Source organism: Rhamphochromis longiceps, linkage group LG12, assembly GCF_057381845.1.
Source record: "Rhamphochromis longiceps isolate RC_006_pf linkage group LG12, R_longiceps_female_GT1.1, whole genome shotgun sequence".
In the NCBI taxonomy this organism is placed as follows: Eukaryota; Metazoa; Chordata; class Actinopteri; order Cichliformes; family Cichlidae; genus Rhamphochromis; species Rhamphochromis longiceps.
Window position 1 is genome coordinate 22,555,554 of NC_140568.1, and position 24,381 is coordinate 22,579,934.

At 42.5% G+C, this 24,381-nt stretch overlaps 1 protein-coding gene across 2 annotated transcripts in view; it reads left to right on the plus strand.

Annotated features, from left to right (window-relative positions):
- The first annotated feature begins 553 nt into the window (after positions 1-553).
- cemip2 (cell migration inducing hyaluronidase 2) overlaps positions 554-24,381 on the plus strand; it is a 32,969-nt gene continuing 9,141 nt past the window's right edge. For both annotated transcript variants that reach the window (XM_085425209.1, XM_085425210.1), the window contains exons 1-12: positions 554-803; positions 3,281-3,635; positions 3,727-3,867; positions 4,033-4,600; positions 7,246-7,415; positions 8,173-8,364; positions 9,407-9,576; positions 12,417-12,629; positions 20,870-21,075; positions 21,840-21,909; positions 22,524-22,652; positions 23,218-23,306. In XM_085425209.1, coding sequence (XP_085281335.1) covers positions 3,299-3,635; positions 3,727-3,867; positions 4,033-4,600; positions 7,246-7,415; positions 8,173-8,364; positions 9,407-9,576; positions 12,417-12,629; positions 20,870-21,075; positions 21,840-21,909; positions 22,524-22,652; positions 23,218-23,306 — 2,285 coding nt within the window. In that variant the 5' untranslated portion in view covers positions 554-803; positions 3,281-3,298. The remainder of the gene's footprint in view (positions 804-3,280; positions 3,636-3,726; positions 3,868-4,032; positions 4,601-7,245; positions 7,416-8,172; positions 8,365-9,406; positions 9,577-12,416; positions 12,630-20,869; positions 21,076-21,839; positions 21,910-22,523; positions 22,653-23,217; positions 23,307-24,381) is intronic.

The window sequence follows — 24,381 nt, forward strand, 5'->3', positions numbered from 1 at the left end:
AGTCTGGAAGTGAAAATATCATGGCCAAAGATATAGGAATCATATTTTGTCCAACTTTTGTTTTTTATAAACTGGTTATCACATCGGAATTTCCAATTTATGAACGCTGAAATATTAAACCTCTACATTTTGTTCTTTGTTTTCCTCCTGTCTGCCAAGCATGGAGATTGGGCAAAAAAAGTATATCTCCATCCTCACCAGAGGGTGGCGTTGTGTCCGAGGTTTTAAAGCCCCTCCTCTGAATACACCTTCTGGTGTACCCTTCAGTGACTCCTCGGAGAGACAATAATTTTCACGTGTAAATTCGTGTTGCAAAATCCAGTCGAAAATTAGTATAAAGTGATTTGGTATTTCGATGCGGCCATAATATGCAGCGACTGCTGTTTAACGGGCCTTGGAAAGTGAACCTATGTTCTTCCTTCATAAAACAATAATAACAGCTGAGTTGCAACGTTATTTCCACTATCCACGGTTTCTTATTTCAGCCCAGGGAGGCCGTTCTCGTGGGTATTATTGTTACAATCTTTTCGACAGCCTTTGAACGCATCGCGTCTTCCTCGGTTGAAAGCCGCGCCTGCTTCGCTCTCTGTGGGACCGGAGGCTGATCGCGGGGAGAAAGACAGCCTATCAGCAGAAAAAGAACCACCATGTGAACAAAGGGTATATAAGAAGGGACACCAAGGTGCAGAGTTGTCAGGGTGAGAACTTATCTGATTGTCTCACCACCGCTAGGGCAACGTTTTCAGGGCTCGGAAGAGAGCGAATGGACAGAGCCAGGAGAGGATAGGACAGTCCCTCCAACGGTAAGACCCCACCGTCCGCCTGGCCAGCCGCTTTTACATTGTGCCTGTGTCCGTCCGTCAACCATTAGGGGGGAAAGAGAAGAATTTAACCTTGTGAACCTCTGAGGCAAAGCTTGCTTTCTAGAAAAGGGGCACTAGGCTTATTATAAGTGAACGACAAAAGTCATAATTGACTCTTAAGCTATTGTTTAAAAGTTTCTCAAAGCGTGCTGCTACGTGTCCCATTCACCAGCTACTATAACGGCGAAACAGAAGAAAAGCTGTAAATAATGAATACTTTCCCAGCTTTTCTCACTTCTTTATTTCATGCTTCTTATTCTCGGGTTCCTCTTTTGCTGTGGAAACTCGGTAACACGCCATTTGGAAGTGCACGTTTAAAAGAAGGTGGCCAAAATTAAAGTCCAGAAATAGTGAAATCCTTCATTGAACACATCCTCATTAACCTCAGTGTTACACAGCGAGGTCCGCACACAGAACAAGTGTGGACGCGTGGTTGTGAGCGCTGTTGTTACTCCCTCTGTACAGTTGTAAGTGAACACATGGCGTCAGTGTTAGTAACCCTACAGTAAAGGGTGATTTTACAGCCGAGGAATGCGTGATGGTGTGGCCCAAATGCTTCCTCGCACATCTGTTTGATATTCGGTAGCTGCAGACTCCGGCTGATATGAGAACGAGTCAGTAGTGAAGACATGAGGTCTGCAGGCTTGTGATCGGCTTAACTTCCAGGAACAGAATAAGTCTGGAATTTGGAGTAAAAACATAGCCAGAGATCTGCTTCTGAAGACTCATTCCCCATCTTATGTTTAGGTGGGGAATGGTATTGTAATGGGATACTTCAAGTTGAAGTGGGCGAACCACCTGCTGTTCTGCCCAGTTTATTTTAAAGCTTAGATGAATGACTGAGCTTTTGTCTGAACAGTCCTTGATTGTTCCTACATGGCTTTGTTTATGCGTAGAAGAGGTTTATTGTTGCTCTCTGGTCTAAAATGATGACAAGATGGCCTGTCAAGACAGTGGTCATTTTGTGTGTTTGTGGCTTGGCACTGGTGTGAAGCACTGATAGATTTAAAACACTAAAATCATCATTTTTGGGGTGTATTTGATTTGGCTCAATATAAAAGAGACCCATGATCACAATCACTAATTTCTCTAAGAAAATGTGCACTTGTTGACATTATTGTTTAAAAAAAATCTAGAAAGGGCAAGCAGCGATGTTATTACAGTGAGCACTTCTGTTTACAAAAAGTGGTATAGAAGCCTTTTTTCTGCACACTCATGTCCTCTACCCCTGCGTGTTTGTGCGTGCAGGTGTGCCCACATATTTCTCTCTGCATGTTTGTGTGTACTTTAGTTACGCCCATGACCCACTGTATTGTGGGACATGGGTCAGGTCTTTTTACAGAACAACAGGGAGTGTCCTCGTCGCTTCATGTTGTGCACTTTTGTGCATAAATGCTTGGTTTAAGGCTATAAGATGAAAGCAAGTCTCCAGGAAAATTTGTTCAAAGCCAGTCAGAGTTTTTCCTGGCGCACAGTAACGCTTCGGGGGAATGACTAAGCGAGTAAGCATGATTGGTCCTCATACAGTAAAGGCACCAAAACAGGAGTTGAGGATCTAAACACATTTCTTTTTGAGTAAATAAACCCCAATTAATAAAGCGAGTTAAAAATTCATCACAATGTTGGTGATTGTTTTCCTTTAGGTTCCTGATAACTTGTCTTTGGAGTTTCACAGAATTTCCTTGACGCAGGAAAAATACTTTTGATTTAACGTCCTCTTGAGTGAGAGACGACTGAGCGTCCATGTCTTCGGTTCGCTTTGTGCTACTTTCTCCCGAGCACAGACTGACTGGGACTAGAGCGCTCTCCTCCTTCCTACTGTAATTGGTGCCATCTGTTGGCTGTGTTAACATAGTCTGAAGAATGCGGTGATCCATTATTCACGACCTCCTTCGTTACTGTGGACATGAGCAGCCCATATCACGCTGGTTCAAGCCAAACTTGTCTGGAGGAGTAGATTAATAGTGCCTTTGAGTGCCACTCTGAAGATCTTTACCTGGGGGTCCTGGAGTGAGATGCTTTGTGGGTTATTGCCCGTTTCCCTAGAATCAGCCTGTTTTATTTCTTACCTCCTATTGTTTTTACACGCTTTTATTGTCTTCCTTCACTTTGACCTCTTTTTAAGTTTCTCCTAGTTTCATCCTTAAACACCAAGCCTGCCTGATGGTACCTTTGTACTTCCAGCTGAACAGTCTGTATATTAAAATACAAACCAAACTTTAAAACAACAAACTTGATTTTGTATATGACCTTTTCCAAAGTTGGTTGTGACTGACAGCAGAAAATCTTTCTTTTTCAAGATTTTCTGTAAACCAACCATAAGTAAAAGCTCATTTGAAACAAAATTATTGATGCTTTGTGTACAGTCCTTGCCACTTATTCTTCTTCTGCCCTCTTTCTCATCGATTGTCTTTCAGGTAGCAGACACGTATACCATGCCGACTAGTGATGGCCCCAGCAGGTTCCCGGTCTTTGTGCCTCCACCTCAGGGCAGCCAGAGGTGCCCGGGTTATGTCCCCGGACGAGTGGCTCCAGTCCGCTCGATGCCACATGCCAAAACGCCTCCGCCTCCACCGATAAAACCTCATGGCCCGCCGCTGGGGCGACAAACAAGGGTCACCTTGTCAGAAGAGAACCAGCGTAGGGAGGATGCGCAGAGGCTCCAGCAAAAGCTAAGAAAGAAGACTCTGATCTGCTGTGGAGTGTCGCTGGGGGCTTTCTTCCTCACTCTTATCCTTGTCCTTAGCCTCAGTAGTGGTCCTGAGTTAGATGGTGATTATTTATTATGAATTTCCAGGCTTCTTAACCATTTCTGTATGACTTTTAAACATCTTTGTGTACATCTTTCTGTTCATATTTACAGAGAATTGCCCAGATCACAACCCATCTCTCAGTAACTGGAATCCAGGTCACCAACCCCAGCGGGCTGTCATTGTCAGGAGAGGAGATTTGTTTAGACTGGATGCTTCTGCTACCTTACGCTCACTTACCATCCAATCAGGAGGTAGGCACATCACAAGGTGTCTGACTTTTGTAAAGTAGCTTTTAGAGATGTAACACAGATTGAGTCACAGTAACCCAGTTGTTATTATTAAAGCTCAGTTTATGAACTTTTGGATGGAACATACAGCAAGAATGAACTAAACGTGTTTTCTTTGACTTCTCACAGGTCGGGTAGTTTTTGCAGACAGCCATGACGGCTCCAAAAACATAACATTGAGAACACATCACATCCTCATAGAAGAAGGTGGCGCCCTTCACATCGGTTCGCCGAAATGTCGCTACCGTTCCCATGCTATCATTGCCCTCATGGGCCGTTCCGACAGCGAGGCTGTCTCCGAGGTCCCCGCATTTGGCCGCAAGTTCATTGGCGTGAAAGCCGGTGGAACTCTGGAGGTACACGGGACTGAGAGAGTTTCCTGGTCTCTGTTAACCAGAAGCATCCCGGCGTCTGGGGTGGCCACGGGGGGTTATGCCTTCCAGCGAAACTTCAGCCGAGGCATCCACCTGCGCGTGGTGGACCCGGACACGGCCGCTCTGCTGTTCTCAGAACGCTACGACACGTACGATTCCCGCAACGACAGCCAGCGGCTCGCCCAGCTGCTTCGCTCCCTTCCGGTGGGCCGAATTGTCACTCTCGCCGTGGGAGACTCTGCCGAGAGAAATCTTGGGCCAGAAACCAGGGAGGTCATCAAAGAGAAACTCGGCAGCAGATTTGTTCTGGATCTCCAGTACAGGTGAACGCTGCCGGCAAAGCTGTGAATCATCTGTGTTTGTGGTCACCAGTTAAACTAAACCCAGTCACCTTTGACGCATCAATACTTTCCTCAAGCTTTTTGTCTCACATCCAGCATCCCTGGAAAAATGCCTTTTTTTTTTCTTTTTTTTTACTTGGCTTTCTGTTCATTTAGGATGTTCCTTTGAATCAGTCGTAGTTCCTGTTTCCTTTGTGTCACTGCTTCACCAGAAAAAGGAAACATGTACAGGATAACCGGGTCATGCACAGTGTTTTCCAGGATTTGTACAAAAATGTGGCAACTAAGGAGATTTTATTTTTTTTTGCCCTTCAGAAGAACCAGGTCCAGTCGTGGTCACATGAGGTGATGCCTTATAAAGCTAACAAAAAGACAGGATTAGACTGAGTTCGTGGCTGCCCATAACCTTAATGCCACCACACTGGAGCATGTGGCTCAGGACTTGACTTTTGAAGCGGTTTCCCTCAAATCTAGAGTGGCGCGGCAGGATCAGACTATAGAGCGCATGAAGTGGTTGTTGGAAGTTAGGTTTGTGCGTTAAGACTGTTTCTTCTAATCCTCTTACTGTTGGTTTTTATAGCTTCAGACTACAGTTTATCATGTACTGAAATCACACAAGTCACAAAGTGTTTTTTGCTTTGTTTGTTTATTTTGCTGTGGCTGTGAGAGATGGGTTACAGGATTAAGCATTATAATGAATGCCTTCTCGTGGAGATGGAGGAGGGAGTGGTGTTGCAGATTTTCTCAGCAGTTTATTGTCATTTGCGTCAGTGCTTTACCAGCGTGCATATCTTGTGACCTCCAGCTTATATTTGATTTAATTTCCACAGGTTTATTTCGGTGGGTCCGCCCATCCTTCCTTACAGCGATGCACAAATCTGTTAGCCGCTGCTTCTTGCATGTGACCCCTCTGTCTTTTAACCACAGTGTCTCAGGACAGTACTCAAACACGAGAAACACGCATTCATAGTGGTCTATAGTGAGTTCACCTCTGGCCCCCACACATTAGCAGTTCCAGTTAAACAATGATGTTGTCAAAGGTTGATTACCAAATCAAGGGTATGACGAAAATAATAATAAAAAAAGGATCCTTTTTTTTTTTTTTCCCTCCCTTTGTTGCGTCTTTAACCATCTGACTCAGCTCTGATTTACTGAGCAAACATGCACACAGGCAGCAGCAGGTCAGTTTGCAGAAAGTCACACGCTGTGGCTCTAATGAAAGACAAGAGTGGATGCCCCAGATGGATCCTGTTTGTGTATCACTGAGATGTGCTGTTCCATGTCACAGTGACTCACATCTACAAAAAGACACCTTTGTAGAAGACTGTGATTATGCCAGCAAGATGAATTATTTTAAACAGATAGAGGGTCTTTGGTGAATTGGAGTACAAACTGCTGTTTATATTAAGATATGTTGGGTTTTTTCCCCCCAGGTAAACACTGGCATTATTAACGCACTTGAATCATCTTTTATCATGTCATCTTCAGATATGACATGAGTGGCAGGATTGGCTGTAGATTCCCTTTACTTCCAGATAAAATGGAGCTGAAGAGGTTAAGTATAGAGTTGACTCTGGGTTTGTTTACCGCGTGCAATGAGCCAAGCAACTGCTCGGTGGAAACAAGATCACTTTGATTGAGTCTGGATGGACAACTGCCGACCCAGATACAGTTCCACGGGTTGCATGAATGGTAAATTGTGTTTGAAAGGCGTATTGGTCAGCCTGATAAAATCTTGAAAGTTTATAAGTAGACTAGAGCAGCTGCCATGAAATGTTTTTGGTATTCATGAGGGGGGAAAAAAGAGAAAAGCAGGAAGCCATTCTTGAGAAGCTAAGGGCATGATATTCGCAATATCCAAGACTGTATGTCTCATACTGTGCTGTCTTATTTTAGATCGCACACCCTCAAAAGCCCAGCCAGTGTTATACGCCATCCACACCCTCGAGCTGCTTTGCTCAAATGATTCCAGCCTCTCCTTATTGAATCATTGTAATCTCATTTAAAATAAGCTTTCTTGGCATCTTGGATAGGGAGGACCTGGAACAAAAGTTAAAACAAATATAGCTTTAACACATCCACCCATCCCTTCCTAAATTTTCCCTTAATTATTTCAATAATCCCCTGACTTGTGTGATATCCGCTGGTTTTCTACTTTTTCGCTTAAATGTATTTTGACATTCTCTGATATTCACTTTCTTGCTTTTGACCCACTCTCCTGCTTCATGCTTATCTCAGACATTTGCTTTTGTCAATGAGCACAGTGTCTGCAATTTGCATTGTCTGTGGAAATAGCTACAGCTACATTTATCACTCAATACACGTGGTTTTATGTCAGTCTGTAAGAATGTGGTTAAAGTACAGGGTCTAAAACACCATCACTGACTAAGCAAATATGCACAGGTAACATTATTAGAAGTAGTTATGTGATAATGAACCAGTAATGGGTGTCGATTATTAGTTGCAGCTAGGCTTTAAGCTCTTTTTTTTTTTTTTTTTTTTTTTTTTTTAATTTATTTATTTATTTTTTAAATTATGATTTCTTCGAAAATAATGTGAAACTCATGACTTCCTCTTCTTTTCCATTTTCTCTGCGACCTTCCTTTTAACTCCTTCGGTCTTTCCAGGCAGGCGTGGGCTTTGGTTTCTGTGATAGGCGGTGGAAATGCATCATGCTCGGAGGATGTTAGGGAACACGAAAACCATGACACAGGAGGAAGAGCTCTGGCAAGACGGAACTTCACCACTGTTAATGGAGTGGGTTTCTCGGTCACTGCCTATAGCGAGTGGAAGACTGGTAAGAAATAACGAAATCCAAAACGAATCTCAACTATTTATTCCTAATTAATTCTTGCTTTCTCGTGAACTTTTGAGAAGCTTAAGTCTGAATTAGTGCTCAGTGGAAATGAATTTTTTCAGAACACAGTTTTATAGAGATGCGTGCATGGCAATTCAATTTATTATTATTTTCTCTGACCTTTGCTTTCTACCATGACCTTTTTTAATTCTTAAGTAAAGTGCAACGTGCCATACTCTGAAAACCATGCCCAGTGGGAAAATAAGGCAGAAACATCAAAGAAATACCTGCTAAAGAACACATTTACCCTGCTGTGACCAGGCTAATGTTGGCTAACTAGCAATTAGAACATGAGCTCTAGTTAGCTGGGGTATTTGTACTTGTTGCCATAATGAGCTGTGAGGTCACTGCAGTCTGGTCCTTGGTTATTTATTTATTTCAAAATAAGATGGTAATGAATCAATGTGTGACACTCTAAATGGCTTTTATTTTAAAAAGACTTTTTGGGAATGCCACAAACTCACGGCCCGCCCTTAACAGGGAGCCGTCACTTTTTTACTCCCTTCAATAGTTATCTTTATAGATTACATTTTTTTCTTCTAGTGGAAAGCCTTTATGTCAACAATCTTGTGCTAGAAGTCAAATCAATGTTTTCTTTAATTACAGAAGACTACAAAGCGTTAGCCTTCCTCCCTCTGTCGTGCTGTGCTGGACCTTTTGTTTCATTTAAAATCCAATATTCTTCTGTACCCCTCAGGTGTCCCTACTGCAGGCTTCCAGGTGGATGCTGTGGACCAGGTGGTGCTAAACCTGCAGGATGAAGTGCAACAGACATGGCTACCAGGGGATCGCATTGTAGTTGCTAGCACGGACTACTCAATGCACCAGGCTGAAGAGTTTACCCTGCTGCCCTGCCCTCACTGTAACAGCCGACAGGTCAAGATACAAGGTGAGAGAGAGAGAGAGAGAGAGACGGCCATTGGTTTCTTCAGCTGTGTCAGTATTTGCCCTGAGGGGTTATTTCTTGGTGTTTGGGAGCTACTGTCACAAACAGTACAAATAGGAACTGATGTAGAGAAACATTTCATTTTTACAAAACCTGTGTGAAGACTAGTAAAAAATCACTTATGCTCCTTTGTAGTTAATAAATGTGATTAGTAGACGTAGGGCCATTAATCCTTCGGTCCGGCGGGATCTCATTTCCTTTTCAGCTGTTATGGTGACGTAAGATTATTGGAAAATGCTAAGGAGAGACTGTCAGCTTATTTCTTTTAAAAGCAGGGCCATCTTATTATAACCACGGGGCGGTTTATGGATTTGGATGCATCACCCCTTCTTCACCTCCTCCTGTTTTCTATTGTTACGTTAATAAACTACACTGACAGTTTCGCAGTTTGTCCATCTTTTTATCAGACATGTTTCCTGATCTCATTCCTCTGTTGTCAACTCCCTTCCTGGAGAGAAGGGTGTGTTATTATGTGTGTGTGTGTGTGTGTGGGCTGAATTTAGTGTTTCTGTTACCAGGAAAGGCTGAACGGTTGAAGGCCTGAGCTGCCACATACCATCTGTGGCAGAGAGTATTTTGTGTGTTGATGAATGATGTTTCATACGTGTTTGATTACTTTTGCTTTTACATGTGTGTTGGTTTGGTGGGTACTCTTTGGGGTGTGGTTAGTTAATGTTTGAGCGGGAGCTGCCATACGCGCTAAATGTGGTTTACAGTTGAAAGGGTGCTAGGTGATGCATCATCTAAACACAAGCAAGCCGTTATTGTAGTGTTTTAGTATGACTTGTCCCGCCTCAGAAACCAAATCGTGTTGCTGTGATGTTTAATTAAATGTTTCTGTCGCCATACTTCTAATTTGCTTTCACACAAAGTAACAACTTGCACCCGTTTCATGGTTTCTGTACATATTTTTCTTTAAGAGTTTTAAGAATTTCTCCTTGTTGTAGTATTTTGACCTCTAGTTTTATCTGTCTGTGCTGCTCAGGGAAGCCTCAGTATAACCATACCGGAGAGATCATAGATGGCATCGACATGCGTGCCGAAGTGGGTCTCCTATCCAGAAACATTCTCATTTATGGAGAAATGGAAAACTCCTGCTACGGAGACAACATGTGTCAGTTCTACAACCATGACACCTTTGGAGGCCACATCAAGGTATGCATGTGTACCATGTTTAGATATCTTTAAGAGGACCAAAAATTGGAATGATACTATATTTGTGGGGACCAACAGTGGGGATAAAATGCCTGTTGACATGAGTTTGAAGGCATTTTTGAGACTCAAAATGTGGTTTTAGTGTCAGGGTTACAATTAGGTTTTGATTATGGTTAGGATTAGGCATTCATTTTTGATGGTTAGGGTAAGCGGCTAGAAAAAGCTTTATGTCAATTAGATGTCCCCACAGAGATATGAAAACAAGACTGTGTGTAAATTTATTGCACATTTACTTTGTGCCGATCTTTCTGCATGAGGTGGCATGACTGTTCTTTCCTGTTAAAGGTTGCTATTCAGAGTCTGTTTGACAGTTTCCTCACTGTGAAGATGAACGGTGCATACATTCTACATTTGTGTACTGGCCTATGTGAGAGGTGTTGTTTACCATCACAGTTTCTGTTTGAATCTATATGAAAGACTCTTCTTCAGACTCTTCTTCAGAAGGCTCAGCACAAACTGCAAATGCAGCAGGCACATGAGGATTAAACATGTAGATTTATCTCTGCTGTCTAGCATGGGTCCCAGTGTAGTCGGTGAGCTCACTGTAATTTTGTATGATTTCATTCAAATTGGTGGCAAATGGACGTAAACATTCCTCAGAGTCTATGTAATTTGCCCCCCATGTGCTAAACAAAAGACTTTGTTTCCATGTTAACAGCTTTCTAACTGTAACCTCAAAGTACACCAGACGGACACATGAAGCTGAAAAGTCAGCGTTTTCTTTGTAATTAGGCCTTCCATGCCGGCAAAAAGCCATCTGTCATGTCTGCCAAATCGAGTTTAGCACAGTTCAGCACCATGCGTTTCATGTTTCAATTTATCTGTCCAGTGAGTTGCCCTTTCTCTTATTTTAAGTAGAGATGGCACGATACCACTTTTTTATGTCCGATACCGATACCGATATCATAAATTTGGATATCTGCCGATACCGATATGAATCCGATATAGTGTTTTTTAATCAACAAAACTGTTTTTTAAAATATCTTGCTGCATTTTGCAAGTCTGCAAGTTCATACTCAAGTTTAAAACAACAACTACACTAAAGCTATTCTGTTATACCTGTATACAAAAAAAATATTTCATAGTTCAGCAATACTGATCAATCTAATAAACTTAGACCTACACCATCCTCCCTATTCTGGTATTTTAAAGAGTACTTAGCGTAAATATTAAGCAACCTAACTAATAGGGTTCCAACTCCCAGCAACAACAAAAATAAATAAATAAAAAATAAGGAACCACCCCTCACGCGCCACCTCATGATGCTTAATCGACGTAATCAACCTTAATTTGATGCAGTGTGAAAAAAAATGCACAGAAATCAATTATTTTTCAAGAAATATTAAATAGATTCAACATCTTTCTTCAACAAAATTGCAGACTGCACAGATGGTACCTTCCCAAAGTAAAAAGTACTATAGCTTACTAGGGTATATATTAGACTTAATAGTCACTATATACAGTAATTGACTTCTATTCATTTTACATCAAATTAAAACTTTGGGTGTCAGATAATTATTTATTAAAAGCTCGACATTTTAAATGAGAATAAGAAAGAAAAGTATGTCTTTGTGCCCCCTTTTCCCTGTTCATGCCCTATCGGCCCCCCTGGCTAAACTTTGCTAGATCCGCCCCTGCACAGTTACCAGCGTCAGCTACGTAGAAAAAGATCCTGGTGTAGAAAGAAATATTAAATAAATTCTAACAACAGCTTATCAAGCTTAAACGTGCTGCTGTTGTTCAGCCGCTGGTTTCCTCTTTCTGGTGCAAAGTGGGCCAAAAACAAACAAGAGAGACAGACTCGCGACAGAAAAGCCGATCAGCTGATCATTTAAGCAGTTTCATGATTGAAGTAGCAGCCGGAGAGCGAGAGGCAGTCGCTTGTTAAGCTTAACGTGGGAATGCTTTACAAACATTCAGAGATGGACTTACACACTTGCTTTACTTCTCTCGGGGATAACTTTGTCGGAGATGAAATGCCAGGTTGCTAGCGAAGCTCCACATGCTATCCAGACCACCGACAGGTCCGGCATGCCACAGCTGCTCTATCACGTGATGCATACTGCTTCGACTGCTAACGTTCTGAGGTGAGTTATGGCGTGTTGCAAGTTTTGCGAGGTGCTTTCGTGATATTTAATGGATCGGATTACATTTTTTATTTTTCTCCGATATCCGATCCAGTAATTTAGGTCAGTATCGGACCGATACCGATACGTAATATCGGATCGGTCCATCTCTAATTTTAAGTCAGGTTGACTCTGTGGAGTGGAATCTACTGTTGAAACAATTAGTTCGTGTGTGTGTGTTTATGTAAGCGAGGGTGAGGGTCAGTGTTTACTGTGCGTACTTGAGTTTCAGTGAGCTGAAAGGGTTGGCCAATACCTTCTTAACAGAAACCAGATCCTGCTGATTTTGCCATACCCACAAAAAAGACCTCCTAGACAGCACTGAACATTTGTTTGTATCGTTTTATTTGTATGCATTCATGTGTGACTATGTGCTGTGCGCATCTCTGTGCGTGCGTAACTTTTAATTTATGCTTCTGTAATTCATGGCTTACTCGCCAGCATCAGGGGTTTTGAAACGGCTCGACTCACAGAGCGCGGTGCCAGATGGGCTAAAGTTTATATCCCAGTGCGGTCACTGGCGAACGCAGACAGTTGTAATGGTTTAATTTATTACTTTAGTCAGCCAGCATTTGTTACGCGGACCACAAGTCCGGCGTCATTTGCTTTTGTCGTGGGTGGGAGCTCATTGTACTCTCTCCTCAACACCTACAGATTCTCAGTAACTTCTCATCAGTGCATCTGTCCTACGTGGAGTTAAAGAACATGGGTCAGCAGGCTAGAACAAGCCGCTACCCCCTCCACTTCCATATGTGTGGGGATGTCGACCAGAAGGGAGGCTACGCAGAGGCCACCTTTGTGGACGGACTCTCCATACACCACTCCTTCTCCCGCTGTCTCACCATCCACGCCACCAACGGCCTGCTGGTTAGTAAAGCCTTTTAAAATGTGTTGAATACGTCACTGTATGTGAGAATGTAGAAAACCATACATGAGTCATAGTGTTAATAATGAGCAGCATATTGTGGGAAACTGGTGGTTTGTCACAAAGCTCATCAACTGTATCCTCCAACGCCTGATTACTGTAAAGGCTTGCATCCACTTTTCTTTTTCCCCATCTCCTTTATATTCACTCTCAACCTTTCCTGTTCCATCTCTTTCACACTTATAGAATATCTTAGTCTCTTTAGAAAGATGTAGAAGTTTTTAATATACAGTGGTGTGTTTGGCCTTTTCCTAATTTCCTGTTTTTGTATGTTTGACACAATTAAATGTTCCAGATCATCAAACACATTTAAATATTAGATTACGAAATGAAACACAAATTGTAGTTTCTAAATTAAGATGTTTTATTAAGGGGAAAAAAATTCCAAACCTACATGCCTCTGTGTGAAAAAGCGATTGAACCTAAGCCTAATAACTGGCTGGGCCACCCTTAGAAGCAACAACTGCAATCAAGCGTTTCCAATAACTGGTATTGAGAGCACTGTGGGGGGTGTTTGGCCCACTTATCTTTTCAGAATTGTTGTAATTCAGCTACGTTTAAGGTTTTTCGAACATTAACTTGCTTTTTACACTTGTACTACAGCATCTTAGTCTGATTCAGGTCACTCCAAAGTCTCCTTTTTTTTTCTTAAGCCATTCAGAGGTGGAGTTGCTGGTGTGTTTTGGATCATTGTCCTGCTGCAGAACCCAAGTGTGCTCCAGCTTGAGGTCACGAACAGATTCTTTGATGAAAACAGATGTTTTGGTAGACAGCAGAATTCATGGTTAGATTTACCACAGCAAGTCTTCCAGGCCCCGAGGCAGCAAAACATTCCCAGACCAGCACACTACCACCACCATATTTTACTGTTAGTATGAGGTGTTATGTGAAATGCTGTTTTAGTTTTATGCCAGATGTAACGGGACTCAGACCTTCAAAAAGTTCAGCTTTTGTCTCGTCAGTCCACAGAATATTTTCCCAAAAGTCTTTGGGATAATCAAATGTTTTTTGGTAAATGTGAGATGAGCCTTCATGTTCTTTTTGGTCAGTTTTTGTCTTGAACTCTCCCATGGCTGCCATCGTTGCCCAGTCTCTTTCTCATTGATGAATCATAAACTCTGACTTTAAGCGAGACATGTAGAAGCTTAATGTTGTTCTGGGTTCTTTCGTGATCTTCTGGATGAGTTGTCGATGCTTCATCACTGTTCACAAAGTTTTTTCCATTTGTGTATAATAGTTCCCATCATGTTTCACTGGAGTCCCAAAGCCTTAGATATTGCATCGTAACCCTTTCCAGACTGACAGATGTCAGTGACTTTGTTTCCTAGGTGTTTCTTTAGATTGTGGCATGTTGTGTTGCTTTTTTTTTTTTTTTTTTTTTTTTTTTTTTGCCTGTCCCATTTGGTTCTTTAGCCATCAGAATTGTTGTCTGAAGACCAACAAGGATACCCAATGGATTTACTTTGCCAAATGGATCATCACAGCCTTGCTGTATTGGTCCATTTGATCAACCTTTGTTGTTATTATTTATTAGGGGTGCAACGATACACAAAATTCACGGTTCGGTTCGATTCTTTGGTGTCACGGTTCGATATTTTTTCGATACAAAAAAAATGTTCATGCCTTTTTAATTTGTCATTTATTAAAATTATAAATATATATTTTAACTCAAAAGTACAGTTTTTAAATTTAATGTTGCTGAAACAAAAGTAATTAAAAAAATATATATATATCTCAGGGCTCTCAAAATTTCAAAGTCCCTGGTAGCCCTTCGGGCAGGGACTCTTCAGTTTTTGGTAGCCCAAAATAAATGTAAGTAGTCCGAATAAAAAAGAGAGCAATTTTTTGATTGATGTTTTGTTTCCTGTTTTGTTTCCTTTACAATATTATACATTAAAGTATAATATTGTATAAAAATTACAATCATCAACTCAAATACTTGGTTCTAATTGAACAGAAATTTCTATGAACTTGTAAGAACTGTGTAGAACATGAATCAGTCTGTGTCAGATCCTGAATTTAAAATTTCCACTGAAGTCACGGGTAAGAGACAAGTGGAACCAAGATCTAGGCCATTTGCTTTTTGAAGTTTGCAAAGACTGCTAAATTTTGCCAGTGGTAGTTCACTCTTTGCAACATAGTACGCTGTTATAAACAGATTTTTCAGGTTTATTTTTAGTATGTTATTTGCAATTGGTATTTGTTCTGGGAAAGATATTGCAGACTGAGCAATAATGCATTTCTTGCATTTCTCATGGCTTCTAATTGGGGGCCTTTTTTAAAATGACTGGTCCCAGTAACAAAGGCGCTTGTCGACTCAGAAATTGAGAGAAAACCAACAACACACCCGGCAGAACATTATGTTATTTACACTGGTGCACATAAGTGGTCCGCAGGTGCGCATTCGCTGTCAAAATAAAAGACGCGCACCAGATAAGAAGTTGCAACGCGCGTTTGCGTCCATATAAAAAGCACTGTTTTTGTCCGCTAGAGTGGGATTTTCACGGCACATTCCGCACCACATCTCTGTGCGTTCATCATTTGTTTGAAGCCAGATCACCTCCTGCAACCACTTTTCCGAGAATACGCGCTTCTTTTGTGGTTCGGACTCCTTCTGACATTTCTTTGGAGGTGGAGGAACACCAAAGTAATTGCTTAAAGGAGCTTCTTCGACATCTTTAAGAGTTTTAAACAAATGTCTGTCCTCCTCCAGAAAATCTTATGTATGCAAACATGTGTTGCAACTTCATATCTTGTGCGCGTTTTTTTTCTTTTTTTTTTCTTTGACAGCGAATGCGCACCTGCGGACCACTTATGTGCAGCCCTGGTTATTTAGCTCGTCATATTGCAGCCACAGAGATTCTTTTGTCCATGAAACCATAAAGCTGCACTTTCTTTTTGCCTTATAGTCTGATTTGTCATAACTTTTCCGTTTTGTGGTAAGCTTTTCTTTGGCTGTCACTTCTTCACCCTGACCTGTCTTATTTGGCTCAGCAGAACTAAAATATATATCCTGCTGCTTTTACACACACACACATAACCGTCAGCGATTCTCTGCGCGATCAACCTCTCATATGTTTAAGCTTGCTGCAGGAAATTTCACTTGTCATGTTTGCATAGTAAGCTAACGATTGATAAGACGATGTCAGAGGAATTGGTGCGCAAATTATCATCACTCAGTGATGCCGCTCTCTATACATAGTTCACACGATTGCAAAGTGAAAGCAAAAAACAAGCGCAAATTCAAACGCGATTTCAATATGTCACATATTGACGGTGGCTCACCGATGCCAATGACATAATTACCCAGCTACATTTCTGAAAGAATGCAAAAGCATTGACATATATTTTTCCTTCCTACAATAGCCCGACGGGCAGGGCAGAGATAGATTTTGGTAGCCCGACTGGAAAAATCGCTAGCCCCGGGACGTCGGGCTAGCGATTTTGCGAGCCCTGTATCTGATTGAGGAATCACTCATCTTTGGAAAAGAAAGTTTATTACAGAGAAATGGCCCTTTCCAAAATAAAAGCTATACTATACGCTTCTTCTGGGCTATATTTTCAGCAGCATATTGTAGCGGGTCAGGGCTGTTCGGGGTTCTGTTTGTACAGTTATGTTTTGTTTATGTTGCCATAGTGACGGGTGACGCCCTCTCGCTGCGACGGTGTGTCCTTCCGGGGTCAGAGGGCGCCTTGTGTGTTGTTGTTGTTGCTGTGCGGTTGCCGCCCTGAGCAGTTAGCTAGCGGCAGTGTTCTTCTGCAGATGTCAATAAACGGCTGTGCTCCCTGGCTAGCTCACGGGAAGCAAGACCAAACGACACCTCCGTCTCCTCGTTGTCTGAGCTCGCCACATTGGTGTCAGAAGTGGGATGATGGTGGCACCCCATGTTCTGACCCGAGTGACTTTTCCCCCGCCGGTCGTGACTGGCCGGTGCACCAAAAGAAGGCACCTGGACATTTGCAAAGTGAAAGCAAAAAACAAGCGCAAATTCAAACGCGATTTCAATATGTCACATATTGACAGTGGCTCACCGATGCCAATGACATAATTACCCAGCTACATTTCCGAAAGAATGCAAAAGCATTGACATATATTTTTACTTCCTACAATAGCCCGACGGGCAGGGCAGAGATAGATTTTGGTAGTACGACTGGAAAAATCGCTAGCCCCGGGACGTCGGGCTAGCGATTTTGCAAGCCCTGTGTTACAGGCATGGCCCTTTAAGGATGAAGCCTGATGGGAAATGTATTCGGGATGTGTGTAGCGGGACTGCCTGGTGTGTGTGTGAAGAGAGAGAGCGCAGAAGGGGAAAAAGTAACGGTTAGCTACAGAAGAGACGAAAAGAAAATAAATAAAAGGAATATAATAACTCCCTCGACAGCCAGAGTTGTGTCGGCGATGCTCGCTGTGAGTAAACTGTTTCAGCCCACTGTACGCGGTGTTCGTGCCTTAGAGAAGAAATAAAGTTCGGTGAAGCAGTTTCCTACGCCTCCTTCGATCTTTTTGCTAGCGGAGATGACCTGTATAGTAAGCTGTTTCCGGCTACGAGTCAGTTACGGAACCTTCAAGTAACTGCCAGAGGTTTCCTTACTACGGTTCGGGGTCGCGGATCTGGCGCGGTAACACCTGTATCTGATTGAGGAATCACTCATCTTTGGAAAAGAGAGTTTATTACAGAGAAATGGCTCTTTCCAAAATAAAAACTATACGCTTCTTCTGGGCTATATTCTTAGCAGCATATTGTAGCGGGTCAGGGCTGTTCGGGGTTCTGTTTGTACAGTTATGTTTTGTTTATGTTGCCATAGTGACGGGTGACGCCCTCTCGCTACGACGGTGTGTCCTTCCGGGGTCAGAGGGCGCCTTGTGTGTTGTTGTTGTTGCTGTGCGGTTGCCGCGCTGAGTAGTTAGCTAGCGGCAGTGTTCTTCTGCAGATGTCAATAAACGGCTGTGCTCCCTGGCTAGCTCACGGGAAGCAAGACCAAACGACACCTCCGTCTCCTCGTTGTCTGAGCTCGCCACATTGGTGTCAGAAGTGGGATGATGGTGGCACCCCATGTTCTGACCCGAATGACTTTTCCCCCGCTGGTCGTGACTGGCCGGTGCGCCAAAAGAAGGCACCTGGACATTTGCAGGACTTTATGTGGGGCAATGGGGTCGTCGGGGACGACTGACCCCTTAGGTGGGGGGCTATGTAGCGGGTCAGGACTGTTCGGGGTTCTGTTTGTACAGTTATGTTTTGTTTATGTTGCCATAGTGACGGGTGACGCCCTCTCGCTGCGACAGTGTGTCCTTCCGGGGTCAGAGGGCGCTCTGTGTGTTGTTGTTGTTGCTGTGGTTGCTGCGCTGAGCAGTTAGCTAGCGGCAGTGTTCTTCTGCAGATGTCAATAAACGGCTGTGCTCCCTGGCTAGCTCACGGGAAGCAAGACCAAACGACACCTCAGTCTCCTCCTTGTCTGAGCTCGCCACAATATTAAACATATCAGGTCCCCATAAGGAGAATCATGTGCTAACGGCTGTCTAAATGACTCGGGTAAAGTTTGTAGCATGCATGCTTGTTGTTTTTGTCTGCTTCCACTTGTCTTTGCACTAGGATGATGTCGGCGTAAATGTGCAGTCATATTCGTTGTGTTTCCACTAGTGCTGTCAGCGTTAATCTCGTTGAAATGACGTTAACGCCACAACACGGCAAATCTCCGTTAACGAGCTACCCCTGCGTGGGGCTAGAAGGCCAACACATTAACGAGCTAACTGCGCTAACACACTAGTTCCCACCCATGTAATTGAGCATTGCATGGCACATCCAACATGTGCCGAAAGCCGAAAGCACTGTATGAACGGTTCAATATCGATACCAGTATCGTTGCACCCCTATTATTTATTTTATTTTATTTTATTTTCAGTTGTTACAGATGGGACAGACATGACTGAGGGATAGGAAAGGGAGAAAGAAAGATGAAGGAAAAGAAAAACAGAAGGGAAGAGGGACAGTGAGAAAGGGCACTTAAAAAGAGAAAGAAGAGAAAAAAAATCTCCTGGATCACCTGTTGAGAGAAAACAAGCAAAAGAAACAGAGCAACATACCAAACACAACACCATCACATTAATCTAGCTAAGTGTAAACAGCAGTAAATACTAAATATTGAATGTTGTTGTGTAGCAAGCAGGACCGACAGCGCACAATGTGCTTTGACGTAGCAGCCAATAAAGGTGTAGTTTATGTCTATGAACAGTGAACACCCGTGTGCACACCTGTGTGGATCAGCGCGCTTGTATTCAAAAGGTTTCTCCATGTAATGGCCTGCTAGAGCAGCGGTGCCCAACCGTTTTTGTGCCACGGACCGGTTTATGCCCGACAATATTTTCACGGACCGGCTTTTAAGGTGTCGCGGATAAATACAACAAAATAAAACTAGTACCTGTACCGAAAAAAGGAAGATTTATTCATAACACACGTGAACAGTCCCAGGAAAACAGAGTTGACGATAAAAACAATAACAAAATAACACTGAAAACCATACATTTCACACCCGAGCCTCAACTCTCGCGGCCCGGTAGCAAACGACTCGCGGACCGGTACCAGTCCGAGGCCCGGGGGTTGGGGACTGCTGTGCTAGAGGATGTAGAGAGCCATAGCCCTGTCCACCAGGGCGTGAAGCAGGCATGGAGGAGATCCAGGCTCCAGACATCCAGAGTGCGAGAGCCCAAGGAGGACCACCGGAGGGGCATCCGTGCCCCCCTCCTGGGAAGAGCTGAAGAGAGCCCCAGATGAGGAGTCACCCAGTAGCCACGGAGCAGAAGCCAGAGGGGGCTGCAGTGGCGTGCCCGCCGGCTCAGCCGGCAGCCAGCTGAGCCAGAGTGAACCGAGCCACAGGCCCAGAGGCCGGAGGCCCGAGGGCCCCCTTTGCCCCGGAAGAGGCCTGACCGGGCAACAGGCACCAGGCCCCCCCAAGTAGTCATCGGGGGTGAGCTGGTACATACCTGAGCGCCCAGCCCCGGACACCAAGAACCACCAACACACCGACCCCTGAGGGCATCAGTTACCGGCAGGGAGTGTGGTGAGGGGAGATAGGGCTGGGAGTTCCCAGAGAGGTGTTGCTTTTCAAGATCTTTTAACTGGTTTCATTTTGTCAGACAGGTTCTAACAGGTCTGCCGGTAATCATGCTTGAGCGTGTTTAGTTAAACTGAACTTAGTCACAGTTAATTCATGATTATAAAGAGGGCAATTACTTTGTCACACAGAACCAGGTAGGTTTGGATAACTTGTCTCCTTTAATAAATGAAATCAACATTTAGAAACTGCATTTTATTTTTACTTAGGTTATCTTTGTCTAATATTAAAAATTGTGATCAAAAGTGTGATAAATATGAAAAACAGTAGGAGATCAGGAAGGGGTCAAACACTTCTCACACCACTGTACTTGTTGGATAAAGGTAGTTATACACAGAGGTACTAACTTAGCTCAGCTAAATCACACTGTCTGTATGTGGTCAGTGACTGAAGGGTTCAGGTTTGTTTTTAATTTTGTTTTGAGTCCGCATCGTTGAAGCTCTGAGCCTAACTGTACAGAGGAAATTGAGTTCATTTATGGTGCATGTCATTGTTTGACTTGGCACCAGAAGGTAAACAAGAAAAACTGAAGTGACCCTGTAAGTATTCTCCTGTTGACCATCTTCTACAGTTTTTCTCTACATACCAAAGCTTCAGCAGTAAGAGGAAAATCGTTCAGAAATTTTAACTATTTAAGGAGACAGGCACTTCTCGCGTTTTGGCCATATTGTATTTCTCCTTTGGGGTGTTAAATTTCATTCCGTTTTATTATACAGGAAAAGGAACATATAATGGGCTGCATGGAACTGGCCTGGATCAGTTAAAACTGGTTTACAGCAGTTCTTTTCTGCAGGACATAAGTTTGAATCACATTGCAAAACATAACAAAATAAAAACGACCAACAAAAAAAACTTCTGCAAAGACAGAGACGATGGACACAAAAAGATTTTATATGCCTGTTTGAAATGTGTGAAGGAGCTTGTTGCTCTAATGCAAAACAGGTATCTTTGATTATATCTTAACATAGCTATTGCTGTTATTGTCAAAGTAGTCTAAAAGTCTCTTGTCCAAGCTCTTTTGTTTTGTTTTTTTTTTCTCTTAATTTTTGTTTTGTGTTCCATTTCTGGGAAGGTCAAGGACACTATAGGCTACGACACCTTGGGCCACTGTTTTTTCCTTGAGGATGGGATTGAGCAGCGCAACACTTTCTACCACAACCTTGGCCTCCTGACCCGACCTGGGACTCTTTTACCCACCGATCGCAATGAGACCCTCTGCCTCAGCATCAAGGACAAAGTCTACAAGGGCTACACTCCCTCGCCCAGTACAGAGTGCAAGTAAGAGAACAGGACGATGATGTACATTTGTGGTTACAGATATAAGGAATCACATCGGCATCAGCATAACGTTTCCACTCTGTCATCAAAAACATGTCTGATTAGTCACAATACTTAGATATCATAGATTTGTACTGGGATAAAACCACTTTTCGTATCTTTTATACGTGTTTGTATGTTAACTATGATGTTTTTTTTTTAAATGTCCTTTCATTGGATTGAAACATCTTTGTTTTTATTTATACCAACAGAGTATAAAGGGTATAGGTATATATAAAGGGTTATTTGATTTCCATTTTTAAAAATGCAATGCCTGCATTTTAGATTAAAAGTGGAACAAATCATACCCATTAGCCGTGAGAAAGCATGTGTGGTGGTGCAGACGTATTTTGAGAAGGGACAGATGGTCTGTGTGAGAGAGATATTGGCAAGGTGGTTTTATCCAGGCAATAACAACATCCCCTCTCCATGGGATGTTTTCATGTCATAGCAAGACCAAGAAAAGTGCCTTTGTGAGGAAACAGGAAGGTCTGTTTCCAAGAGCGTGATAGCGTGTGTGTGTCTGTGTCTGTTGGCTGAGCTTTCCCCGTGAAGCGTTTATGTTGGAGAGGCGGATTATTGAGGGAATTTGGGAAATCTCACAGGTTTCTTTGATGTCTGTCTTCTTCTTCTTAATCATATTTTATGATCTGACGAGATACTCCTTCTTTTTTTTTAATATCTCTGTCTACTCATGTGTATGTAATCTTGTGGTTGTTTTTCAGGGCAGTCTCAACATTCTGGATCGCCAACCCCAACAACAACCTCATCAGTAATGCAGCAGCTGGTTCTCAGGTAATAATATCAGAGATATGAAAGAAAAATAACTTTTTCCACGTAGTGCAAGGAAACCTGTGACCAAGAGTAGAACGGCTACTCCTTATTGATAGATTACTATTATTAAAAAAGCAAAAAAAATAAAGCTACACTGGCTTTGGTGTTCCTGAACTTTACATATTATTAAAGACCTTCATGCTCATAAAAAGTTATCCATCAATAAAAAGGGGATTTAACAGTCCTTAGTGTTTGATAGATGGAGCAATAAATCGGTAAGACCTTTAAATATAAAAGCTAAAAAAAAAGAAAGAAAAGAAATCACTCAATTTTATTTTGGTACAAACTGCTCGGAGGTCCACAGGGGCTATGCTGTGTACTACTTAACAGTGGGGGTATTTCTTTGTTTTGGACTGCAAACTTAAAGAAGCCAGTAAGTTTCTGTGAACTTTAATCTTTCTGCAGGACGTCATCAACATGAGAATAGTGTGACACTCACCCAGATGCACTTGTTGTTATTGTTATTGTTTTTTATGTTCCACCAGCTGATTGTATATCAGTGCTGATAATGAAATTCCTACTCCTCTAGTTTGTCATGGTTATCTTCTGTTTCTCTATTCTACTTCCTCTTCCAGGATGCTGGGATTTGGTTTGTGTTCCACAGCTCTTCCACAGGTGACTCCCATGGCCTGGTGCCAGAGACCAAGGCCGAGCTCACACCTTTGGGGATTTTTTACAACAATCGTGTACACTCCAACTTTAAGGTATTGTTAGTCTTGCTTTTTGTGCACTATGCAGTCCAAGTTCTTGCTGTGCTGTCTCTTTGTGTCTCTGTGCTTTAGCAAGGAGGAGAGAAATACAGTGTTTGTATTCCAAATGACATTGCACATAAATCCCTGTTTGATTACTTAGTTATTGCTAGAAAATGGGAATAGAGACACACACACACGCACTAGTAGGGTCCACAATGGTGCTCTGTTTTGTAATGACAGAAGTCGGGCAGGTGAACTGTAAGCTCTTTGTCCAGCTTCTCTTACAGAGGAAGGAGCCATGAAGGTTAAGACTATGCCTCGGTTATACCACAAGACCAACTCACAGGCCAGGTTTCCATGTACAAAAAAACACAGACAGGCTTAATTTATTTTAACAGGGAAAACGAATCCGTATGTTTAGACACATGTACAGCCTTCGTTCTGTAACTTTACATTTAAGCACGTATCAGGTTCCACGCCAGAAGATACACTAGTGGAGTTGTTTATGTCCCTATAGCAGAAAACCTCCATTTGTACTTGTGGTTTTACTGCATTTTATTGTAATCATGCCTTCCAGGCAGGGCTGTTCATCGACAAAGGAGTGAAGACCACCAATGCCACTGCTGCTGACCCCCGGGAATACCTATGTTTGGACAACAGTGCCAGGTGTGTATGTGTCTAGACACAGACTGCAAACAGATTTGTTGATACTTTAAGTTTTCCATAACTGTTAGTATTACAGCTAAGGGCATGTTGACCACTCGTGGTTACAAATACATAGACCTGGAAGTGATTTTTGGCACATATCCAGCATCCAGTATCCAAGCAGACTATTTAAGAGTCTGCGGTTGGTTATCAAATGCGTCATAGTGTATAGTTATTCTGTGTAAATATTTCAGTATTTGTGGTTTACTTATCTACTGTTTGTTTAGTGCTACTGTCACAAACTGCATGAATTAAGGTATTTGTAGCTCCCTGTTGGATATCAGCTGGGATGTAGCCATTGACGGGGATAGACAGATGGCTTTATAGTGTGCTACTGCATTTTAGTGGAAGGTCTGTCAGATTTGTGTTGACAGAGAAAACAAGACTTTACAGATAGTTTCCACTCTGCAGCTGCCTACCTGAATACAGCCCTCAGCTAGGTGGAAAAAATGTGTCTAGTGAGACTGCGCACTGTGGTCTGTGTGCACAAGTATGAAGGGAGGGATTTTAAATGTTGTTCAAGTGCAGAAGGCACGGGGAGGTTTGTGTTGTGTATTTGCAAGATATGGTAACAGTTGTTAGAAAACGTCTCCAGCGATTTATGTTGTTCTCAGAGGTTTCATCTAGCTCCACAGTTGGTAAAAAAGAATCCCTTGAGCAATGATTTGGCTTTTGACAAGGTTTTAAAAATAACACCCTGAAATGCCACCACAAGGGTGCAAAAGGAACACGAGCCTCCCCCCCCCTTTTTTTTTTTTTTTTTTTGAACACTATAAAAGTATTTCTGAGAACATTTATGTTCTCAGGAAGAAAGAAACCTTTTGTGACTAATGCCACTATGCCCTCTTCCTATAGTGCCACCTAAAGATGAGCACAGCAATTCAACAGTGGAGTTTTAAACCTTTAATCTAAATTCAGTTATGTATAATTTGCGTGTGTTTGCATGTTATTTAGTGCATTGACTTTCACGAGTACCATATGTACTAAAATTAAAATGGGGAAGTGGTGGGGTTGGTGTGACACTGTGGTAAGCACG